We start from the raw sequence: 21,916 nt of genomic DNA, 5'->3' as shown, positions 1-21,916 counted from the left end.
CAATCTGATTCTGATTCACTCCATCTGGGGAGGGGCTCCGGGATTTGCATGTCTTACAAGTTCCCCTAAGGGCGTCCCCAGGAGGAACCCCAGCTAAAGATGCTGACACCGAGGTTGCAAGTGTTGGGACCAGTAGCAAGTCTTGGGACTAGCAGCAAGGACCCCGGCGCGGTCCCATACGGAGGACCCTGGCCACAGATTGCTATTGAAATTATAGAAACAAAATGCAACTTAAGATTCAGCTCCTCAGTAGCACCTGCCACATGTCAGATGGTCACCGCAGCTGGTGGCTACTGTATCCAGCAGCAGCCCGGGACGACACATTTCCGCGGCCAGAGAAGGTTCTGCTGGATGGCGCTGCCCAGACCGAGGTGGCCGTTCTAAGAATGAAGGCTGGTCCCCCTCCTGCCCATAAGACTTCAGAGGCTCCCACTTCCTCAACATAAAAGCAAGCACGCACAGGACGTCGAGAGCTGGGAGGGCGCAGAGATGCTCCTGCGCCGGGAAACCCTGACTACGTCTCGGAGGAGCCCAGGGCCTCCCCGGCGAGAGAACTTTGAGCTCATTGGCTGATGGGAGGGGCGGCGGCCAGCGCTTTCCTTTGATTGGGTACTTTCTGAGAGCGGACAGCCAATCCGCGAGGGCGGTGGGGGCGGAGCCAGACTCGGCGTACAGGCCCCGCCCCGAGTTCCGCTGCGCTGAGCAGGGCGCGCTGCGGGGACTGGAGGTGAGTTCGGACCCCGGACCTCTTTAGGTGCCCCCGGGGCTGGCAACCGGCTCGCCGCTGCGGGGACGGGGAGTGGGGGCGGGTCCTCCCTCCTGCTGGGCGGGGACCACCTTCCCGCCAGCCCCGAAGCTCCGCGCGTGCTGTCCCCGCCTGTGCAAGGGCCCGGCGGGGGGAGGGGCGGGCCTGGGGGAGGCCGCGGCGGCCCGGGGTACCCAGGCTGCGTCCCCGCAGGAGCATGGCTCAGGAGCAGGGCGGGAGCCTGTCCGAGGCGCGGGCCCGGGTGGGGGCCCTGCACAGCATCACCGACCTGGGCCGCAAGCTGCACTTCTATGGGCGCTGGGCTGCGGACTACGACCAGGTAAACCCTCCCGGCTTCCCTCCTCTTCTCGTGCTCGCCCAGCCTCAACCTTCCTATCTGTAAAGTGGGGGCAGTTAGCCTCACCCGCTTCCCCAACCCCGGGTGGCTTGTGAGAACGAGGTGAGCCCCTGCAGTCCTGCCCCCTTCGAGGACCAGCCCCTCTTTGGCTCAGCCACACAGACCCTACCCTCGGGCCAGTCCTGTGGCTCCACATTAGCAGGCCCTAGAGATCAGGAACCAAGACCTCCCCACCCCCAGACGGCAGCCCGGGCAGAATGGCTGGCTGCCTGGAGGAGGTGCCCCTTGAGGGGTCACTGCAGACTAGGAAGAGAGCGCTGCCTTGGCCCACAGAGCCGTTCTCAGCGGTGGGCTGGGACCCGACTCTCTCATTCTGGCAGAGGAAAAGCATCTCGTGCTGAAATCCCTGCAGGGCTAGAGCCCTGGTGAGCCCAGCACACGCACACACACACACACACACACACACACACACAGCTTGGCCTGGCTGACTCCTAGACAACCCTGCACTGAAGTCCCCCAAACAGTGGGACACTGGGTGCCCCTCGGCTCTCAGAACTCTGTCCCCAGGACGTCGCCGCCCTGCGGTACCGTGCCCCACGCCTCGCAGTGGATTGCCTTACCCAAGCCCTTCCGGGCCCGCCTCATGCTGCCCGGATCCTGGATGTGGCCTGTGGCACCGGCCTGGTGGCTGCCGAGGTGAGGCCTCCCTGGGTCCCCTGCCCTCTCTTGAGCTTCCCACTTGTTCGGACTTCCTTTTACCCCTGGCCCCAGAATTCTGTGCCACCCCCACCCGCCCGTCTGACTCACGGGTCCCAAACACTCGGACTGTATTTACAGCAGGGCGCACTGCCCTCCCCGGGTTCAGAGACCCAGTCGGGAGATGGCAGGTCCGAACTGTGACTAAGTCCCCCACCCACCACCCCCAATCTCAGCTGCACGCTCGGGGCTTCCTCCAGCTGCACGGAGTGGATGGGAGCCCAGAGATGCTGGACCAGGCCCGAGCCCGTGGCCTCTACCAGCACCTCAGTCTCTGCATCCTGGGCCAAGAGCCTCTGCCCAGTTCTGAAGGTATTTCCCCTTCCACCCAGACACCTTGCCAGTGCCCCTTTCTCTTGGCCAGCCTCTGTCCCCCTCCACACCCCTCATCCCACACTAAGCCCCCCCCAGAGCCTCACTAAGCCCCTCTCTGAGCCCTCCACCCCATGATCGGACCTCAGCCCAGGATAGGGCCCCCCCACTCCCGGCACAAGGGGCAGACCCAGTCCCTCCTGATGGGTATCACGAGGCTGTGACAAAGACACACCCCCACAGCGCCTCTCCCTGTCCTGCATAGGGACTTTCGATGCGGTGCTGATAGTGGGGGCCCTCAGTGACGGCCAGGTACCCTGCAGTGCCATACCTGAGCTTCTGCGAGTTACCAAGCCAGGTGAGGAGCAGCCCATCCAACCCCAGGCACACACTTTCCCCCTCGCCACACAACAGCCAGCCAGCCTCAGAGCCCCTCGGGCCGAGCGGGGTCCCACGGCCTAGCCTTGCATTCTAGCCTCCAGCAGCCACCAGCAACAGACCCGGGCCAACAGGCAGGGCAGATGCGGAGCCAGCTGGCCTCTTCTCCGTGGGACAGCTCTGCTGTCCTCTCTGGCTCTGTCTCCTCACCTCCAAGCAGTGGCAGACCCCCTGTCCCCACGGGATGGTGGTGGCAGGAAGAGGGCCAGGCCCATGCTCTGAGGAGTCAGAGACGGGGGTGGGGGGGGTGCGGTGGCAGTGAGGGTGGCCCACATGGGAACGCGGCCACAGGCAGAAACCGGAAGTCAGGAAGACAGCCACAGGGAAGTCACCGGCAGAAAGGGGAATGACAGAGCCTCGCTGGGCCCAGCAGGGCCTGTGGCTAAGCCTGGGCAGGTCTGGGCAGGCTTTGGCCTCAGGGAACTGTGGAGGCTGACAGAAGCAGTGTCTTGAGAGGGGTCAGAGAGAGAGGTAGTGATGGGGCTTGAGAGAACAGGAAGCTCCCCGCAGAACCAGCCCAGCCCGTGCTCATCAGGCCCCTCAGCTGGCCAGAGCCCTATCTGTCCACATGGCACAGGCTCCCCTGCATTGGAGCCTTTCCTCTCACGGAACCCCGTCACCCACCCTGCAAGGCCTTGCTCCTCCTCACCCCTTCCTCCAGGAAGCCCTCCAGACACTATCTGAGCCTGCACTGGGCACGCTTTGGGTGTCTGGAGAAGACCTGAAGGGATAGGTCATTCATTCATTCATTCATTGAGCCGGGGCTGATGACTCCGCAGTCCTTCCTATGCCCCGCGGGAATCAGCCCCACTCCGTAATCTGAGAAGACAGGCCCAGAGAGGTGAGGGGACTTGCCCGAGGCCCAGAGTGCTTCCTTCCTGTGCTTCCAGACGCTGCCACATCCTCCCGCAGAGGGGCTGGGTGAGCAGTGAGGGGGTAGGGGTGGGGCTCGAGCCTGGAAACCGGCCTCCTGCCCCTCCCCCACTCACTCTCCCCCGCCCCGTCCTCCCCAGGGGGGCTGGTGTGTCTGACCACCAGGACCAACCCATCCAACCTGCGCTACAAGGAGGCACTGGAGGCCACGCTGGACGGGCTGGAGCAGGCCGGGGCGTGGCAACGCCTCGTGGCCTGGCCCGTGGACCGCTGGGAACTGGCCACCTCCGAGCTTGAGGTGGGGCCTGGAACTCCTGACAATGATGGCTTCATCTCCGGCATCGTCTACCTGTACCGAAAGCGGGAGGCGGCCCAGATGGAGGGAGTCAGGCCCCGTCCTCAGCCCCCCACTGACCTCTGACCCTCCACGTGCCCTCAGCCATGCCCATCCTGGGCCTCTGCTTCATCTCTAAAATGGGGTCCCTGTGCCCAGCTTGCCCCTCAGGGAGTTCTGCCTATTAAATCAGTCCCAGAAGGCCCCAGGACTCTGGCTGATTCTCTCCCCCAAGAAGGTGACACCAGTCTCTGAGGACAGAAGTGAGAAGAGACAGAACAGCAGGGGCTCCCACCCTCACTTAAGGACCAGGAGAGCCGTGCTCGTGCTCATGCCCTTGGCCTTGACCGAATCCTTTCACATATCCAGGACTCCCGTTCCTTATCTTGACTTTTTATAGAGAGTCCGGAAGCCCGGTGTGTCTTAGAGGCTCATTAGGAAGGAGCCTTGGGGCCGGGCCTTCAGAATGAGCAGGACTCAGAGGCCTGGAGAAAAGGGGGAAGGACAGACCCACAACAGGGCAGGGGACAGCCCCGGCCAAGGCCAGGACACGGGACCTGGAGGGTGAGCGGACCAGCCTGGCTTCCCAGACAAAGCCGGGACAAAGAAGGGGAGAGGGCAGGTGGCCCACTCCCCTGGCCTCCCTCCTGGGGTCCCCAACCCTTTACCACGGTGCTGGGCACACAGCTGTGTCTCCTACATATGGCTTTACCTTCTAACAAATGAAGGGCTTTGAGCAAGGTCACTCCAGAACTGAGGGTCAGCTCTGATTTGTCCCAATTCCTCAAAACCAGTTTAAACGTCGCAGCCGCATCACAGTGGTCCTGCTCCTTGCCAACCCCACCCCTGCCCACCTTCAGGGCTGAAATCAGAAACCACATGGTCTTCCTGTGCACAGGTCCCATTTATTGTAGAAAATAACAGTAATGACCATGACAAACAGATCTCCTTCAGTTACAAAACAGAAACCACAGAGGAGCAGGAAAAAGGCCCAGGACTTCCCGGGAGGGCAGGCCCGAGAGAGACCATCCCCCCTTCCCGGCTGTCCCCAGGATGTCCAGGGACCTTGGCAGCGGTGGCAGATGTCGCAAGTCAGGAGAGTCCTGGGGTCCTGCTGCGGGGGCTGCCGAGGCCGAGCCCTGAGGCCGTCGGGTGGGGACAGGAAGGGGTGCGGGCTGCCTGGGCAGCCTCCATGGCCTCCTCCCCACCACTACCCAAACCAGTTTGCAGCACCTTCAACCCTCCCCTCCAAACCCGTCCGTCAACTCTGTGTCACCTCTGGCTCCACAGTCAGGTGGCTGAGCGAGGCCCGAGCCGTCCTCCTGGACAACACAGGAATGGGCAGGGCACCCCCTCGGAGGCAGAGCCCAAGCGAATTCAGGGCTGAGCTGTCCTGACCAGCAGGAGCCAGCTCCCCAGCCCGCCACACCCTGGGGCTTCTCGCCTCCTCTCCTGTGTCCACAGGCCCTTCCGCGGAGGGAGGCACAGAGTCTTTCTGTCCATCCTTGCTGGCATGGGGGGGCCTCGGGTTCGGTGTCCGGGGGGGGCCAGAATGGGTTGAGTTGCTGCCGGCGGGCGGCCTGGCTCAGTCCCCCGCCTGCCCAACCCCAGGCAGCCTGCAGCCCCGTCCTGGGCTCACAGGCTACACCTTCAGTCCCGGAGGGACAAAGCTGGCGGGACAGAGCTGAGTAGCGGGCACCTTACACGTAGTTGCTGGCTGGGGCGGAGCGGGCTGCGGAGTACTTGGCCGAGTAGGGCTTGTCGGTGCGCGGGGGGCAGTTGCAGCAAAGGAGGGCCCCCCCCCAGCAGCAGCAGCCCTGAGGCGGCCCAGCCGATGTAGAGAGAGGCACCCATCTCCCGCTTCTGGCCCGAGGCCACCAGCGGGTTGTAGAAGTCCCGGATGATGGTGTTGGCCGTCCAGGACGCCGGCACCAAGACCAGCAGGCCGGCCAGCAGGAACACCACGCCCGCCACGATCATGGTCTTGGCCTTGGCACTCTCGTCCTCCACGCAGTTGGTGCACTTGCCCCCCACCACGGACAGCAGCACGCCCAGCACGGCCAGCAGGATGGACACGACCATGAGGGCGCGGGCCGCCTGCAGGTCCTGGGGCAGCGCCAGCAGCGAGTCGTACACCTTGCACTGCATCTGGCCGGTGCTCTGCACCACGCAGTTCATCCACAGGCCCTCCCAGATGGTCTGCGACGTGACGATGTTGCTGCCGATGAAGGCCGTCACCCGCCACATGGGCAGCGCGCAGCTCAGGATAGCGCCCAGCCAGCCCAGCACGGCCAGCGCGATGCCCATCACCTGCAGCCCCATCGAGGCCATGGCTCGGCGCCTGTGGGGGCGGGGAGGGGCGGGGCTCGGGGGGCCTGGAAGGCGGAGGGGCTCCCACGCAGGGGCTTTGTAGGAATCCAAGCGCGAGGAGGGCGGACCCTCGGTGTCCGCAGGGACGACTTTCACTCGGAGTCCAGAAGCCTCGGCTCAGCTCCCCAGCTCCCCAGCTCCCCCGTCTTCTAGAAGCAGGAGACCAGTGGTTCCTCGCAGTGGCAAGCTCTGGCGCTCAGATTCCGGCGCTGCCGATCTGAGCGGTTATATGGCTCTGCAGTGGGGGCGGGAGCAGAGGGAGGGGTTTCCGTCCTGGGACCTGCCCCCACCCCTGACCAGTTTCTCCGGATTCCTGAACCCGGGCCAACTTGAAGGCACTTCCAGGCCTCAGCCCCTGGGCCCCTGAGTCAGGATCCTGGAGAGCCAGTCTCGGGGGAAACTGCCTTCTCCCCCTGCCCCCGGCCCAGTAGCTGAGGTCAGCCTGGAGACAGACCCTGACTGAGTCACAGCTCGCAGGCACCTGGACGCATTGGGGCAGTGAGCCCCAGCCAGGGTCAGGGTCCTGAAGACCAGGATCCCTATACCTCAGTGCTCCCTCATTCCAGGCTTTGGGCGGACAGGGTGGCATGGTCAGGGAGAGGGTCTGAGTTGACGTCCGGGAATGTCAGAGAGCGGCCCCACCTTGATTCCAGCGGTCCCGTCCTATCACGTCCCCACCGGCCCCATCACTGCTATGGCAAGGCTCACCATTCCCCCACCCCACCCCCGCCCTTGCCTTCCCGGGGGGATTTCCGTGGCGGCCTCATGAGGGTGGTTTGGAGAACAAGGAGCTGGGGGACCAGGACTCCTGGATCTGTCACCTGCTGTCCCCTCCCTTCCCACTACCGGGCTTCCCAGCCCTGCCAGAAGAGGAAGTCTTTGGGCTGAAAACTTTCCCCAACCAGGAGAGTTTCAGCCAGTTCCCCCCCAGGGTTGAAGCCGCTTGACAGAACTGAGTGGGGGAGGTCACCTAGAGCCACCGGCCAGGCCCTGTTTACTCTGGGAAGACACACACAGCCGTGGTCAGATAAAGCCAGGGTGGGGGCAAAGTCCCAGGAGACCTGGAAGAAAGAACAGAAACTGGGTGGAGGTGGGATGCTGGGGAGGGGGCTTGGGGGGGCGGGGGGGGGGGGGGGCTGCAGGGCACAACTCCGGGGGAGGCGGGAGAGGGGTGGCTGTAGTCTCAAGTTCTGTGCTGGAGGCGGGAATCACCATGCATCGGGCCCCTGGGAGTTGTGCAAGGCAGAGGACCTTTGGGGAGAAGCAACATGGAGGGCAAAGGTACGGGAGCCTGGGGAAATGCAGCTGGTTCTAGGAACCCGGAGGAATCCAGTCTGACCAGACCCTGGGGTTATGGGGGAGGGGCCTCGAGAGAAAAGGCCAGAAACCTCTGCCCCGAATATCACGGAGCATGCCCCGAGGAGCTAGGGCAAGGGCTGCCAGGCAGAGAGGGGTCCACACACCTTAGAACGATGTCTCTGGAAACCGAACGGAGGTGAAAGAAAGCAGAGCAGGGTTTGCGGGGGTCTTTACGGGGAACAGTGGTTGGGCCTCACTCATCCCGGATAGATCAAGGGAACCCCTCCCCCTCCACATGGTCACCACCACCGACAGGGCTCCAAGGCACCCCTGAGCTCCCAGCACCGTCCAGCACCAAGACCGGCCCCCTGGGGTGGCCCCATGTCCCCCAGCTTCCTACGGGAGAATGGGCAAGCACGCGTGATTTCGGTTGGAGTCATCTGTGAGTCCCAGGCACACAGGAGGCCTTGGCGATCTCATGTGGATGGCGTGACAAATCACAGGGTCGGCTGCGACGACGCGGTGGGGAAGTTGAGGTCTTGGGTTGCGGCTGGCGATGCAAACAGCCACCCCCTCTGAGGATCCCGGAGGACAGAAGCAGGGGTGCTCAGTGAATGCTTGCGACACTCAGAAAGGCAGGCGGCTCTCTCCCGGTTCCCAAATGCCCCCCCCCCCTGCCCTGCATTCCCCCCCCCTCCCCCACCCACACACACACACACACACACACACACACACACACACACACACACGTATGGTTTCTGCTGGCACCACACCTCCCAGGTTTTCCTTACAAGGCTCGGAGGAACCGCAGATGCCCCCGGGCTGAACAACAGAGATAAGTACCTTTCCAGATTGACAATAAGTGCTTTCCTGTGATGACCTCATCGAAAGTAAGTAGGGCAGGGACTCTGACAGCATTTGCACAGATGGGTAAACTGAGGCCCAGAGAAGGCTGAGGGGTTGGGCCTCCTAACCCAGGGCCCCCTCATCCATGGTCCCAGCCCTACAGTAAGCTTTCTGAGTCCAGAAGTGGGTTGCCCAGATGACCGGACCCCCGGCCCGCCCCACCCCTGCCCCTGCCCACGTCCTGCCCTTGTTATCTTACGACACAGCCAACTGGCATTTGGAAAAATAGGAGTGGGGGTGGGGGGCACATGAGCCCTAGAACTTTCCATCTGTGGCTCAAAGAAGTGACTCAGAAGCTTTCCTTCCCTGCCCAGTTCAGCCAAGCACATCACAGGCAGGGGGAGGGGCTGGGCACAGGGGAAGGGCAGGTGCAAGGGGTGGGCCCAGAGCAGGGGAGGTCTATGGGGAGCCAGGACGGGGCTGTGGGCCCAGGTATGCAGAAGGAACAGGAGGTCCCCGGGAGCAGCTCTGCACATGAGTGGAGCTGGAGAAATATTTGTGGAGGCTTGACTTACACCAGGAGGTCCCGGCAGGGTCCCCCCCCATCTGCTGCAGGAAAAACACCAGGAGAAACCAGACACTTTTTCCTGCACGTGCTCTGGCTCCGGCTCTGGCTCCGGCTCTGGCTCCCGGACCTGCCGCTCCTAACCGCTTAAACAACGTTCTGCTGCGACATCTAATGGGTTTGACACCCACCCCCTTTGCTTCTTAGGTAAGGAGGTGAGGGCTGGCACCTCCTTTTTTCTCCTCCCAATCCTCACTAATTTTAGGCCGATAGAATGGTATTACGATGCCGGTTTTTTCCAGAACAGCCCTCTTCCCCAGATCAGTTCACCCATCCCTGCCCAGCTCAGTAGCATCTTGCCAACCATGGGACCTTGGAGAGGCCGGTTTCCTTCTCAGCCTCAACTTCCCCTCTTTGTCAAATGAGGGCATTGGCGCTCCTCCCCTATCGAAGGCACCTGTCGCATGAGAGGAGGGTGTGAAAAAGCCTTGTCAACTGGCAAGTGCGGTACCAATGAGGAGGAAGGAGCCTCCCACGGGCTCTGCTCCCACTCACATGAGAAGGGAGCTGGGACTTCTTGGGCTTCTCCTCCCCGCAGCCCTAGGGGCTCAGTCAAGCCCAGAATCACAACTCCGACCCCAACCCTGTGCACACACTTAGTTCCCTGTGTCCGCTCCCCCGGCATCCCTAGGAAAAGGACAGCTACGGTCTCCCATCCAAACCCAGCCATTCCGCTGTCTTCTGAGCTTAGAGCCTGTGTCCTTCTAGGGACCAGCCTGCTGGACTCCTACCCGGACGTCCAGAAGAATCTCCTTGAGCCAAACAGACCTGAGTTCCGAGAACTTGCCTCCTTATTTCCACGAAGACCAGGAGAGCTGGTGTCAGCTCAGAGCTATCCACCCCCCTTATGCCCCCCATCCAAGCACACCTAACATAACATTCTGATCCTTATAAAATCAGGCAGATTTTTTTTTTTTTTTTAAAAAAAAAAAAGAAGACTACAAGGAAACAGCCTCACTCTCAGCTCAAAAATTAGTCTAGCTGAAAGTGGGTCCAAAACTATTTATTTCTGGGGCGCCTGGGTGGCTCTGTCAGTGAAGCTTCTGCCTTCGGCTCAGGTCATGGTCCTCGGTTCTGGGATCAAGTCCCGCACCGGAGTCCCTGCTCAACAAGGAATCTGCTTCTGCCCCTGCCTTTCTCTCTCTCTCTGTCAAATAAATAAATAAAATGTATTCTTTAAAAACCATTTATTTCTGCAGACGTTCACAAACTTCTCAGCCCACAGCCTCAAGTGAAGATCCTTTTCTCTTTTTTTAAGCAGAGACAATGCCACTAAGTTCTAAGATGTTTAAATTTCCGTAAATAATCTGCAACGGGACGTCACAGTCCTTGGTGACTACACACACTGTGTCACCAAGGGTCCCTTCAGAGCATCTCCCTGCGTTGTTCCAGGGCAGGAGCTCCAGGAGGCTTCCGGCAACAGGCGGTCACCTCCAGCCCCGGCGGGTGCGGACCAGCCGCTCCAAATCTGGGAGGAGATGCGGAGGCCCCTTTGTGGCCGTCCTCTGCAATAAGCCCAGCCCTCCCCGGGTCGCGTCCCAACTCTGCCACGACCCGTTCTGTGACATTGGGCAACAGCCTTGAACTCTCTCAACTGATTTCTTCATCTGGGTAAAGATGATGACAAGGCCTCCTTCCCAGGCTCTGGGAGGCGCAGTGAAGACACAGCCGGGGCCCACGAGATGAGCTCATTTGGCCCCCTGGGATTCTTCTGGCCGCCCTGACAGGGGTCTGGTGGGCCCAGAGGACAGGCCCCAGAAAGCCACCGTTCCTGGGCTCGGAAGTGGAGGCCCAGCCCCAAGCTGAGCACGTGGCCCTCGGCCTTCGGCCTGACAGCCCACACCGGTGACCGTCCTCCCCACCGGCTCGGGATGGGCTAATGACAGGCCTGGCTGTGCCAGAGGCCCGACTGCCCGGCCTGGTCAGACTGGCTGAGCCTGTGCTGCCCCCAGTCTGGGCCCTGCGTGGGCCGAGGGAGAGGGTGGCAGTTCCATGGAAGAGAAGCCGGGCTGGCCGCCCCCGGCAGAGGGGAGGGATGGGTTCAGAGAGAGGGGGGGGGGGGGGGGGGCCTGAATGAGGCTGGTTTGACAGAGGTCAGATGGGGCAGGATTGTCTGAGGGGGAGACTTACAGTGAGGACGGGACTGAGTGAGTTTTAAACAGCTTCCTTAAATGTGTGCCTTGGATCCCAGCTTTGGGGTGGCCCTTTCAAAGGGCTCCGTGTTTATGGTGACGGGCGCCATCCACACCATCGCACCCCGCTGTCCAGCCGCTCACCAACAGGCCGCTCCCCTACTTCTCAGCGAGGACCATGCTGGGCCCCGGGCATGAGACCTCCTCCCCATCCACCCCTGTCCCTCTGCCCCCCATGCCCCCTACCCACTTTAAGGCAGCCCTGTCTAGGCTGGCTGTGTCTTCCAATTTTCCAGAAGCCGTGGAAGGAGAGAACTTAGAGGTCACGGCATTCTTGAGGACTCTAATCTGAGGCATCCATCCTGCCCAGCCCCACCCCTGCCCAGCCAGGGAACCTGCTTCTACCAGACCCTTCCAAGCCGTTGGTCAGCAAATAGCTCCCGAATGTCTGAGGTGGGCCAGGCACCAGGTTGAGGCCCTTAGTATTATGAGAAAACATTTTCTCTATAAAACTACACAGGGGTGTCATCGTTCCCATTGTAGAGATAAGAAAACTGAGGCTCTGGGAGCTGATGCGATGTTCAGGGCCACTGGAATAATCACAAGACCAGGATTCACACCCAGCCCTGCCTGATGCTGGGGCTCATCCTCTGCACCCACCCTCTCTCCTGCACTGGACAGGCCCAGGGCCAGACGTGGAGCTCAGTGGGGAGTCTGGCCAGCACCTGCCCTCAAGGCCCCCGGATCAGAATTGACAATTTCCTACACCAGAGAGGCCTGCTCTGTGTGAAGTCTGCAAAGGAAGGAGCCAGCTGCACCCAGGGCCCAGGGCAGACTTCCTGGAGGAAGTGGCAGGTGGAAGAGAGAGTTCTCCGAAAAGGGAAATGGGGGGGGGGGGGGGGGGGGAGGGCCTCTGTGGGGAGGGGTGCTTTGTGGGGTCTGGAGCCAACAGACGACAGAGCTGGGCTGAAAAGCAAGTTGGGCGTATCAGGGGAGGCCTTGAGTGCTCAGCCCAGGAGTCTGGGGCACAGGAGAGCCACAGACAGTCTTTGAGCAAGGGCAGGCCCAGTCTGCTGTGACTCGTGGGGAAGTACCTGGGCCAGTGTGGCAGGTTAATTGGAGAATGAGAGACAGCAGGGTGGCCCTGCTTTCAGGTAGATGAAGGAGCCTCAGGGCAGGGGAGACAGAACTTCATGGAGGCTGGGGCTGGGGGGGGCGGTCATCTTGACCCAGGATCAGCCTTGACCCCCAGAGCGGCCCGCTGGCCCTGGGCTAGGCTGGGTCGTGTCTCCAGCAGGCAGAGCCAGTAGCTGGTGTCTTCCCAAACTGCTTCCTCTCCGCCCCGCTGGGGGAGCCCCAGACGAGCCTGGAACCCAGCACCCTTGCCCTCCAAGCCGCCAGGGTAGGGCGCACGCCTACTGACAACACAGCAGAGAATCTGTTTCTGTTTTCATGACACACCGAGAGGGAGAGAGAAACCAGCCCGCTGACCTGGGGACTCCCAGGTTGGAAGCCAGTGAGTCAGCAGTGACTGACTGCCCGGGAACCGGACCCATCCAAAGTCTAGGGATCCTAAGTGGCATAACCCCAATTCCAGGTGACTCAGAAATCACATTACTCTTCCCTCTGGCCGCAGTGGCCCCCAGGCCTGGCTTCCGCGCCTCTGGCCCCAGGTGGGGTGGCTCCCGCCCTCAGATCCTGACTCCCTTGCCTCCTCGGACCCCGTCAGTCCAGCTTCTACAGCTTCTCGGTCCCCCTGCCGGGTGCACCCACTGACCCAGCCCGGCCCGCAGCCCTCATTCCCCGTGGCTCCCGGCTCTGGATGGATCCAGCTCCGAGGAAGGGCCCCGGACCCCACCTGCCCCACCAGCCGGGGAGTGGGAGACGGGGCCGAGTCCAGAGCAGCCGCGCCAGTGGTCAGGTCTGAACTTTTTTCTTTTTCAGCGTCCTTTTTATGGCAGGGCTTAACCTACTGGGTTTGAACTCTTGATGTGTGCCCGGGGAACCACCCGGAGCACTCCGTCACGCCCGCCTGCCCTCCGCACACCCCTGCTTTCTCAGCAGCGCAGCTGGGGGGGCCGCAGAGCCCCAGGGGGGCTGGCCGGCCGCCAGCAGCTTGGTGTCACCACCCTTACTCCACGGCTCTCCCCCGACCCCCACACAGCCTACCCAGGTCGGGCCCCGCCACCCAGGCAGTAGGAAGTTCCCCGCACAGACCTGGGCACGCAGCCAGGCTCCTGAGTTTCAAGTTTCGTTTCTTTTCTGGCAGTACCTCATCCCAGCCTTTAGCATGTCAGCCGGCCGGCGGGAAACCCAACCTTGCTCCTTCCCGCAGCTCATCTCTACCCAAGGATCCTCTCGGTCCCAGGACACCCATGAGTCCCTCCTTGTGCTCTCAGCCATGGAAACCTCCAGGCTCCGGGCCCAGGGGTCCCTCCAGGGCCTGGGGCTCAGCGGCCCCCCCCCCCCAGATACACGGAGGAATCAGAAATCATTGACCAGGGACCATAGAGCCATCGCCTAAAAGGTATCACCTTCTGTTCCTGGGAACAGTGAGGCCGGTGCTTAGTAGGAGCGCATCGTAGGAGCCTTCCCTGTCCCGGCACGCTCTCAAGGGGCCCACAGCCCCCCAGTCCTGGCATCCCAATGGAGGCACCTCGTCCCCAACCTTTCAGTCTGTCTCCACTCCAGAACACCAGACCCTGGCTCTTCTTGCCCTTGGTCTCTACCTGGGGGTCAAGCTCAGGGAGAGCTTCTGCCTCAGCCCTCTCTTCCCCCCCCCCCCCCCCCCCCCACACACACACCAGCCATTGACTCCCTAGCCTCCTCGTTGGCTTCTCTCCGGCCTCACCCTGCACCCCAAGGGCACAGTGACCTTGAGCCACACACTGACCTTCAGCCGCAGAAGCCTTCTCCGGTGCCCCAAGTGAGCAAGATGACGGTTGCCCCCCAGGAGCAGACCCTAAAGTCTCCCCTAGTTCTAGCCCAGCCTTTCTCTCCTGCCACATATCCTAACGTCCTGATGTCCTGGCCGGCCACGGCTTCTGCCGTGTCACTCGCTCTGAACACACCGCATCTTCCTCGAGCCTCCTACCTTTGCGCAGACAGAGGCCTCTGCGTCACGAGCAAGCTCATCGTTTTGCCAACACAGCAAAGCCCATCTCATCCCTCAGACGCAGCTCTTGGACAGTGCAGGGGTGGCCCATGGACTCGCCCACATAGCGTGGTCACCCCCATCGGAGTGCCTGACGCGCAGTCTGTGGATGTGGCTTCTGCTGCCCATCCACCCCCCCCCTACACACACACACCAGGCTGGGAGTTCCTCGAGGGTGGGGTGACCACGTACTTACTGGGCTCTGACCCTCCCAAGAGGAGCCCAAGTGTGTCTGAACCAGCGTCAAAGGCTAGCTCCTGAATTCTTAGTCTCACGGGACACGAGCAGCAAAAAAGAAGCAGGTATTACTAGAAATAAATGACCGACTACATAAAGGGAGGAAAAGAGACAAATCTCCAGGGCAGAAAAGTCCCCCAAAATGAGCGTAAAGGCTGTACCTTCCTTAAGGGTAAGTGTAACCCCCTTGTCTCAAGCGTGGGCTATAGTCACCTCCTTCCAAAGAGGACAGCACGGAACAGGGAGAGAAGGGTTGGTGTATAGTAGAGGACCCTGACAAACATCTCCTCCGCCAGGGGATCAAGGTCAACAACAATCGTCAGAAGCCAGGGTGATCTCAGGCTCTTGGGTGGCTCAGTCGTTAGGCATCTGCCTTCGGCTCAGGTCATGATCCTGGGGTCCTGGGATCGAGCCCTGCATCGGACCCCCTGCTCAGTGAGAAGCCTGCTTCTCCCTCTCCCGGTCCCCTTGCTCGTGCGCACTCTCTCTCTCTCTCCCTCTGACCAATAAATAAAATTTTTTTTAAAATAAAAAAAATTTTTTAAAGTCTATTTTGGGGCACCTGGGTGGCTCAGTCAGTGGAGCATGTGATTTCAGGGTCGTGAGTTCAAGCCTGAGTTGGCATGGTGTTGGGCATGGAGCCTACTGAAAAAATAAATAAATAAAAATAAAGTCTATTTTTTCTTAAATTTTATTTATTTATTTGATAGAGAGAGAGAGAGATCACAAATAGGCAGAGACGCAGGCAGAGAGAGAGGGGAGGAAGCAGGCTCCCTGCTGAGCGGAGAGCCCGATGCGGGGCTCGATCCCAGGGCTCGATCCCAGGACCCTGAGACCATGACCTGAGCTGAAGGCAGAGGCTTAACCCACTGAGCCACCCAGGCACCCCTATTTTCTTCTCTTTTTTTAAAGTAGGAAAGCAAGCCAGCTAGCTGAGCCCAAGCCCCACCTCCTCCAGGGAGCCTTCCTGGTTCCTGCTTGGGCAGTGAAGGGGCATTGAGGTTGCCAGCGGGCAGGACTCAGCAATCAGTTCTGCTCGTGTTCCAGAACGTCTCTGGTCGGGAAACGTCGTGTTTTAGGAGACGCACGCTGAGCTACGGGGCCGGCAGCTGTCAACGGTGTATTCGAGCGGCTCTCAGATGGGTCAGAAGCAAAAATACGAGTTTGGGGAGGGGAGAGAGAGAGCAGGTGGAGCGGAGGGCGAGCAGCTGGTGCACCTGCGCGGACGCTGGACGTCCCTCGCCCTCTTCTTGCAACTTTTCTGTGGGTTTTAAATTTTTCAAAACAACAAGTTAAGAGAAAAATTCAGGGACCCGTCAGGAGGGCAGGTGGGAGGCAGCCACCTTCCAGGTGGAGGAACCACAGGTGCAAAGGTGGGGAGGCAGGGGGAGGTGGGGAGGGTGCAGAGGCCTGGAAGGCAGGAGGGGCAGAGAAGAGGCAAAGGTGAGCAGGGGGGTGAGCAGGGGGGATGCTGAGAGCCCGTCGGTAGGCAGGCAGGCAGGCAGGCCCGGAGCTCTCCAGGTGTGGCCCCTTCTTCCACCCTGCACCCCCACAAGCCAGGTCCCCAGAGCTGCCCTAGGGCGGCGTCACATAGATACTGTCCACCCGCTCCCCAAAAGACACCTACAAGGGCTCTCCCGGCTCCCGTGTCCCCAGCCCCGTGGCCACCCATGCCTTGATTCCCCTGCCTCCCCCCAGCTCCTGACCCCGAACCGATTACACGGGACTCCCCTGCAAGTGGGGAAGTGGCCTCCCCGGCCCTACCGAACTCCACAGTCCCGGGCCTCCCTTTGGGATGAGTCTGGTACCAAAGCAGCCCTCCCAAGCTTTCTCTTCTCGGTGCTCTGGCCAGGCTGGGGAGCTCAGACCTCGTTGCCTTGGAGGCAAAGCCAGTAACATGAATAGTAACGTCCCGAATGTTCATAGCACTACCTTCCCAATAGCCGAAACGTGGAGACGACCCAAGTGGCCAGCAGTGGATGAATGCACGGACAAAGCATGCTATGTCCCTACACGGATTTTTAAATTTTTTTAAAGATTTATTTATCAGGGGGTGGGGGTGCGGCCTGGGTGGCTCAGTGGGTTAAGCCTTTGCCATCAGCTCAGGTCATGGTCTCAGGGTCATGGAATCGAGCCCCGCATCGGGCTCTCTGCTCAGCCGGGAGCCTGCTTCCTTCTCTCTCTCTGCCTGCCTCTCTGCCTACTTGTGATCTCTCTCTCTGCCAAATAAACAAATAAAATCTTTTTTTAAAAAAAGGAATTATTTATCGGGGCGTCTGGGTGGCTCAGTCGTTAAGCGTCTGCCTTTGGCTCAGGTCGTGATCTCAGGGTCCTGGGATCGACCCCTGTACCGGGCTCCTTGCTCAGTGCAAAGCCTGCTTCTCCCTCCCCCTCTGATACTCCCCCTGCTTGGGCTCTCTCTCTCTCTCTCTCTCTCTGTCAAATAAATAAATACAATCTTTAAAAATAATAATAATAAAGCTGCTTCAAACATAGCAGTAAATAGCCCTTCTCCATTGCCTGCGGGGGGACCAGGCGGGCACACACAGCCACTGTTAAACCCAGGGAAACTCCGATCCGGTAATATCAGTGCATTCTCCCAACGAAGAAACGGGAGCTTGGAGCACTGCAGTGACTTCCCCAGGGACACACCACACCGCTTGTGGGGGGGGGGGGGGCGAACCCCAAACCCAGAACTGACCAAAACCCAAGCCCGAGTGGTCTGCTCAAGCTCCTTTCCACCTCCCCGGCGGGGTTGGGCCAGCCCTGGGTCCCAGGTCACTCTCCCGGGAGTCGCCCCCGTCTGTTTGCTTGTGGGAACTGCAGCCTCCGAGGGGGCCCAGCGTCCAAGAGCCCAAGGGGCAGAGCTCTGCGCTCTGGCAGGTGGAGGGGAAGGGCGCGCTGTGACCGGCAGGGGTGCATGCGATGGGGCCGCCAAAAGTGGGCTTCAGCTACGGGAGGGCCTGCATTGCAAATCGTGAACCGTAGGTGGGGTGTACAGATTTTTCATCGTGATGGAAAATACAAGCTGACCGCTGCCATGCGGGGTGGGAGGGGCGGGTCCGGCTGGGCAGGCCCGAAGTGGGTGCCCTTGGGTGAGGGCACAGCAAGTGTGGCTGAGGCCCTGAAGCAGAGGGCAGGGAGAGGAATCGCCTGTCCCCCAGGGCAGGACGGTGAGGTCCATGGGAAGGGGGCAGCCCACACTGGATGGGGTGGTCCCAGGAGCAGGGGTGGGGGCCCCGGGGGGGGGGGGGGGGGGGCTGATGGCACTACAGCCCTGGCGCCCTGTCCCGGGTCTGTCGGGAGGGGTGGGCCTGAGAACTGAGCTTGGGCATGAGAGGGAGGACGGCTGTCTCTCCACAGAAGGCCAGGAAGGAGCAGGGGAGGTAGAGGAGCCTGCGCCTGGGTGAGAAGGGGAGGAGGGGGCAGCTCATGGGCACTCCAGAGTCACGTCCCCCGTTGTCTCTTCCGGGGAGAAAGAGAGCTTAGGGAAGAGAGCAGGCACAGAGTAGGCCGTTCGGTGCAGGGAGGGGCTCAGGCTAGAGCTGGGACAGCCGGGTGGCATCGCATCCGGGGAGCGCCCGGGGCACGGCTTCCAGGCAGCCCCCAGGCTTGGTTTCAGCAGGCCTGGCCGAAAAAACGGAAGAGGCCTGGGCAGGGCAGGGCCTCTTTATGGCTTTTGGCGAAACCTGGCCCTGGGGACAGGGAAGAAGTTTCTCTGAGCAGGTGCGGAGGGAGTGACTCATTCCTAGCTCCCAGGCTCCCGGGACACCGCAGAGCCTAGGAATTACCCCAAAGCAGCCAACTGGGCCGGGCCGGTCCGAGAGAAAACAGCCCCACCCCCCCCCGGCCACCCCCACCTCCCACCTCCCACCGCCACCCACAGGAAAGGACAGACCACACCCAGAACAGTGGGTTCCCCGGATGAGAAACGCACACCCTCTGCCATAAGCACAAACCCACACAGACACACAGACACACACACCCCACAGTCAACACCCGCCACGCACACACACTCCCGGGCGCTCCCCGGGAAAAGCCCACCACCCCCACGCGTTAGGCCTAGGCTCCCTACCCTAAACCTTCATAGCCCAGCACAGGTGTCCACAACCAAAGTCAGCGGCAAAGTCACTCCCCGAGAATCCCGGGAACCGACAGCACCGGCCACGTGGGCTATGTCCATCAGCGCGGCCCAGCCTCGTGTTCAGGCCCAGACCTCCCAGGCCGGGGCCTCTGCTGGGGTCAGCAGCTTCCCGCGTCTGTGAGTCCTTCATGTTTTTCCACCTCAGACGGGCTTCCCAAGGCAGGGCCTGTGTCCCCCAGAAAATCCTCCCCAGTGGCATGGCCAAGGATCTCCAGTCAGACCAGGGCCCCTGTGTTGAAGACAGCAGGAGTGCTAGACATGATTCCTTTTACTGAAGGCAACAACAACGGACCATGTTGAACTTAAGTCCAAAAAAGAAAAAAAAAACACTAAGAATTGGGGAGAGCAGTGATAGCATGTCTACTGGGACTTCTTGTGGAGCAAAATAAGAGTCACCAGATTCCAAAAAGGCAGCAACGGGGACAGCCTGGGGACTAGCATAGTATATCATATACATATATATTATTAAAAATATATAAATATTCATCTATAGTCAATATATAAATTCTAATATATATACTTGAAATAAATGGGATAAATGAATATAAATATATATAAATAAATATATATAAATGTAAATAAATATATAAATACATGAATAAATGAAACATGATACATATAATTATATAAGCTAGGAAAAAAATAAATATATATAAACTAGAAATAAATTAAATAATTAAATTTATTTTAAATAAATTTAAGTAATTAAATTTAATTTTATATTTATCTTATATTTATTTATATTATTATATTATATAAATACATTTATATTTAATTCAATAAAATTAAAGTCATATGAATGAAAAGAACTATTATAAAACTTTTAGAAGAAAATAGAGGAGAATATCTCTTTCTTGGAGCTAGGGACACTTCTTAAATAAGATTCAAAAGGTATAAAAAAAATTGATAAACTTGGATGCATTAGAAAACTGGCATGATCGCGGTGACCAGCTGGCTCGGTGGGTGGAGCATGAGACTCTGGATCTCAAGGTTGTGGTTCGAGCCCAGGTGTAGAGATTACTTAAAAATAAAATCTTTATGGGTGCAGGGCTAGAGGTGGATGGGGCAGATCTGGTCCTGGGGACGGAGCTACAGGCCCTCTAGACCACTTTGCCCAACTCCCAGCCTCTCTTACCCCCACCTACAGAAGGAAAAAGAAAAAAAAACAAATAAAATAAAATCACTTAAAAAAAAACCTGGCCTGATAAAAGAGAATAAAAAACGTTATACAACCCACACACCCAACAAATGGTTAGTAATCAGAATAAATAAAGAACTTCTACAAAATCTATAAGAAAAAGAAAGCTTAATAGAAAGACAGACAAAGGCTATGAACTGGCATCCTACAGAGGTAATTGCAATGACCAATGAATCTCTGAAAGATGTTCAACCTCACTAGCCATTAGAGAAATGCAAATTACAATGAGTAACCATCTACATCCAGAGAGGAACAAAGCTACCAAGTGTTGGCAGGGATATGTAACAACAGAAACTCCAACATGCTGCCTGGAGTGTTAGTTGGTATAATTTTAGAGAATCATTTGGCAATATCTCATAAAGTGAAGGGTAAACAGACCTATGACCCAGCATTTCCACTTCTAGAGAAACTCTCAGGCACATGTACCAGGAAGACAAGATATTGGAAACAAGCCAAATGCTCATCAAAAGAAAACTGAAATGTGAATTGTGACAGAGTCACGGGATGGAATACTCTACAGCAATGAAAAGGGAAACCATTACTGACACACCCAACAACATGTGTGGACCTCACATTGAGTTAAAGAAGCTAGAAACAGATAATTACCTGCTGATTCCATTTATATAAATATCAAAACAAAGCAAAAGTAATCAAGGTTGAAAGAGGGAGGCCATCTCTGGGGAGACAGAAATAGAAGGGACACCAGGAAACCTTCTGGGATTATGGAAATTCTTCTACCTTGATCTGGGGGGTGGTTACCTAGTACACACGAATGTAAATATTTCATCTAGCTGTACATCTAAGATTCGTGCATTTTAGGGGCACTTGACTGGATCAGTCAGTGGATTATGCAACTCTTGATCTTGGAGTTGTGAGTTTGAGCCCCACATTGGGCTTATGCCTAACTGCTCTTATTTTTAAGTACTCTTAAAAAATCTTGGGGGGGGGGTTTGTGCATTTTAAGGACCTCACTGAATGTACTTTAGGCCTCAAAAAAACAAAAACGCCAAAAGTCTCCATAAAAATGGGAAAAGATAAGCCATGGTCTGGGAGAAGATATTTGCAACAAATGATTTGTATTCAGAATATATAAATTCTATAACTGGATAAGAAAACTCCCTGTGTTTGTGTTCCCTCTCTTACTGTGTCTCTCTCTGTCAAAGAAATAAGTAAAATTTTAAAAAAGAAAACAAAGTTAATGAAAAAAGCAAACTGGAGAATGATAAGTGCAATCTAAGACCATTTATATAAAATTTTCTAAAGATTTTATTTATTTATTTGAGAGAGTGAGAGAGAGAGAGCAGGAGATGGGGGAAGGTCGGAGGTAGAAGCAGACCCCCTGCTGCGCAAGGCGCCCAATGAAGAACTCAGTCCTAGGACCCTGGGATCATGACTTGAGCTGAAGGCAGTCACTTAAGACTAAGCCACCGAGGTGTCCCCATTTATGTAAAAATTCTAACAAACAAAATAGATCTAAGTATTGTACGGGGATGTATACCTAAGTAACAAAAAAATAAAAACATGAATAGGAAGATGACATGCCAACCTGAGGACAGTGAAGGGACACAAAAGAGCTTTAGCAGAATGAGATTTGCTAAATCTGAGTGACGGAGTCCTGTGGGTGTTTCTTATATTATTCTCTGTACTCTCCCGTGTGTTTGAAGCATCTCATAACTTCAAAAATACATCAGAAGGGCAAGAGGACAACTTTACAGTGTAGCGGCAAAATGGTGGATGGGCGGCCATCTTGGTTTCTGCAGCAGATCCCAGGTTGTTCCCTCTCTGCTTCCCTCCATGCCTCAGCTTTGGAGGCTGGGCTGGCACTCTTTGCCCATGGAGATGGCTTGGACTTCATTCTTGGGCCTCCTAATCTTTGGTGATCCTGGAGGCGGGCTTCTCTGAACATTTATCAGTGTTGACAGCAGAAGGTAGATGCTCAGGAGGGTTGCTGAGCTATTACAGGTTCTGCCCCTGCTCCCCTCTTGTAACCATGACTTGATACACCTTCTAAGGTCAAAGTCAACCACCTAATCCATTATACAGATTCCCTTTGGCCTGTTCTTATAGGGGCACAAGGAACCTCAAATGGACAGGT

At 57.8% G+C, this 21,916-nt stretch overlaps 2 protein-coding genes across 2 annotated transcripts; one reads left to right on the top strand and one right to left on the bottom strand.

Annotated features, from left to right (window-relative positions):
- Positions 1 to 657: 657 nt before the first annotated feature.
- On the top strand, positions 658 to 4,019 carry METTL27 (methyltransferase like 27). Its single transcript, XM_059414702.1, is given in 7 exon segments — positions 658 to 727; positions 959 to 1,085; positions 1,671 to 1,799; positions 2,036 to 2,171; positions 2,437 to 2,529; positions 3,623 to 3,743; positions 3,745 to 4,019. Coding segments are annotated over 6 exon segments (813 nt in total). The 5' UTR covers positions 658 to 727; positions 959 to 962; the 3' UTR covers positions 3,956 to 4,019.
- A 682-nt stretch (positions 4,020 to 4,701) lies between these two features.
- CLDN4 (claudin 4) lies at positions 4,702 to 6,395 on the bottom strand. The gene is given in 2 exon segments (XM_059414703.1): positions 4,702 to 5,618; positions 5,620 to 6,395. Coding segments are annotated over 2 exon segments (630 nt in total). The 5' UTR covers positions 6,148 to 6,395; the 3' UTR covers positions 4,702 to 5,516.
- Positions 6,396 to 21,916: the final 15,521 nt, after the last annotated feature.

The sequence above is a fragment of the Mustela nigripes genome, chromosome 11 (genome assembly GCF_022355385.1).
Source record: "Mustela nigripes isolate SB6536 chromosome 11, MUSNIG.SB6536, whole genome shotgun sequence".
NCBI lineage: Eukaryota > Metazoa > Chordata > Mammalia > Carnivora > Mustelidae > Mustela > Mustela nigripes.
Note: the sequence above shows the minus strand (reverse complement) of the source record. Positions and strands in the feature narration are given on the sequence as shown.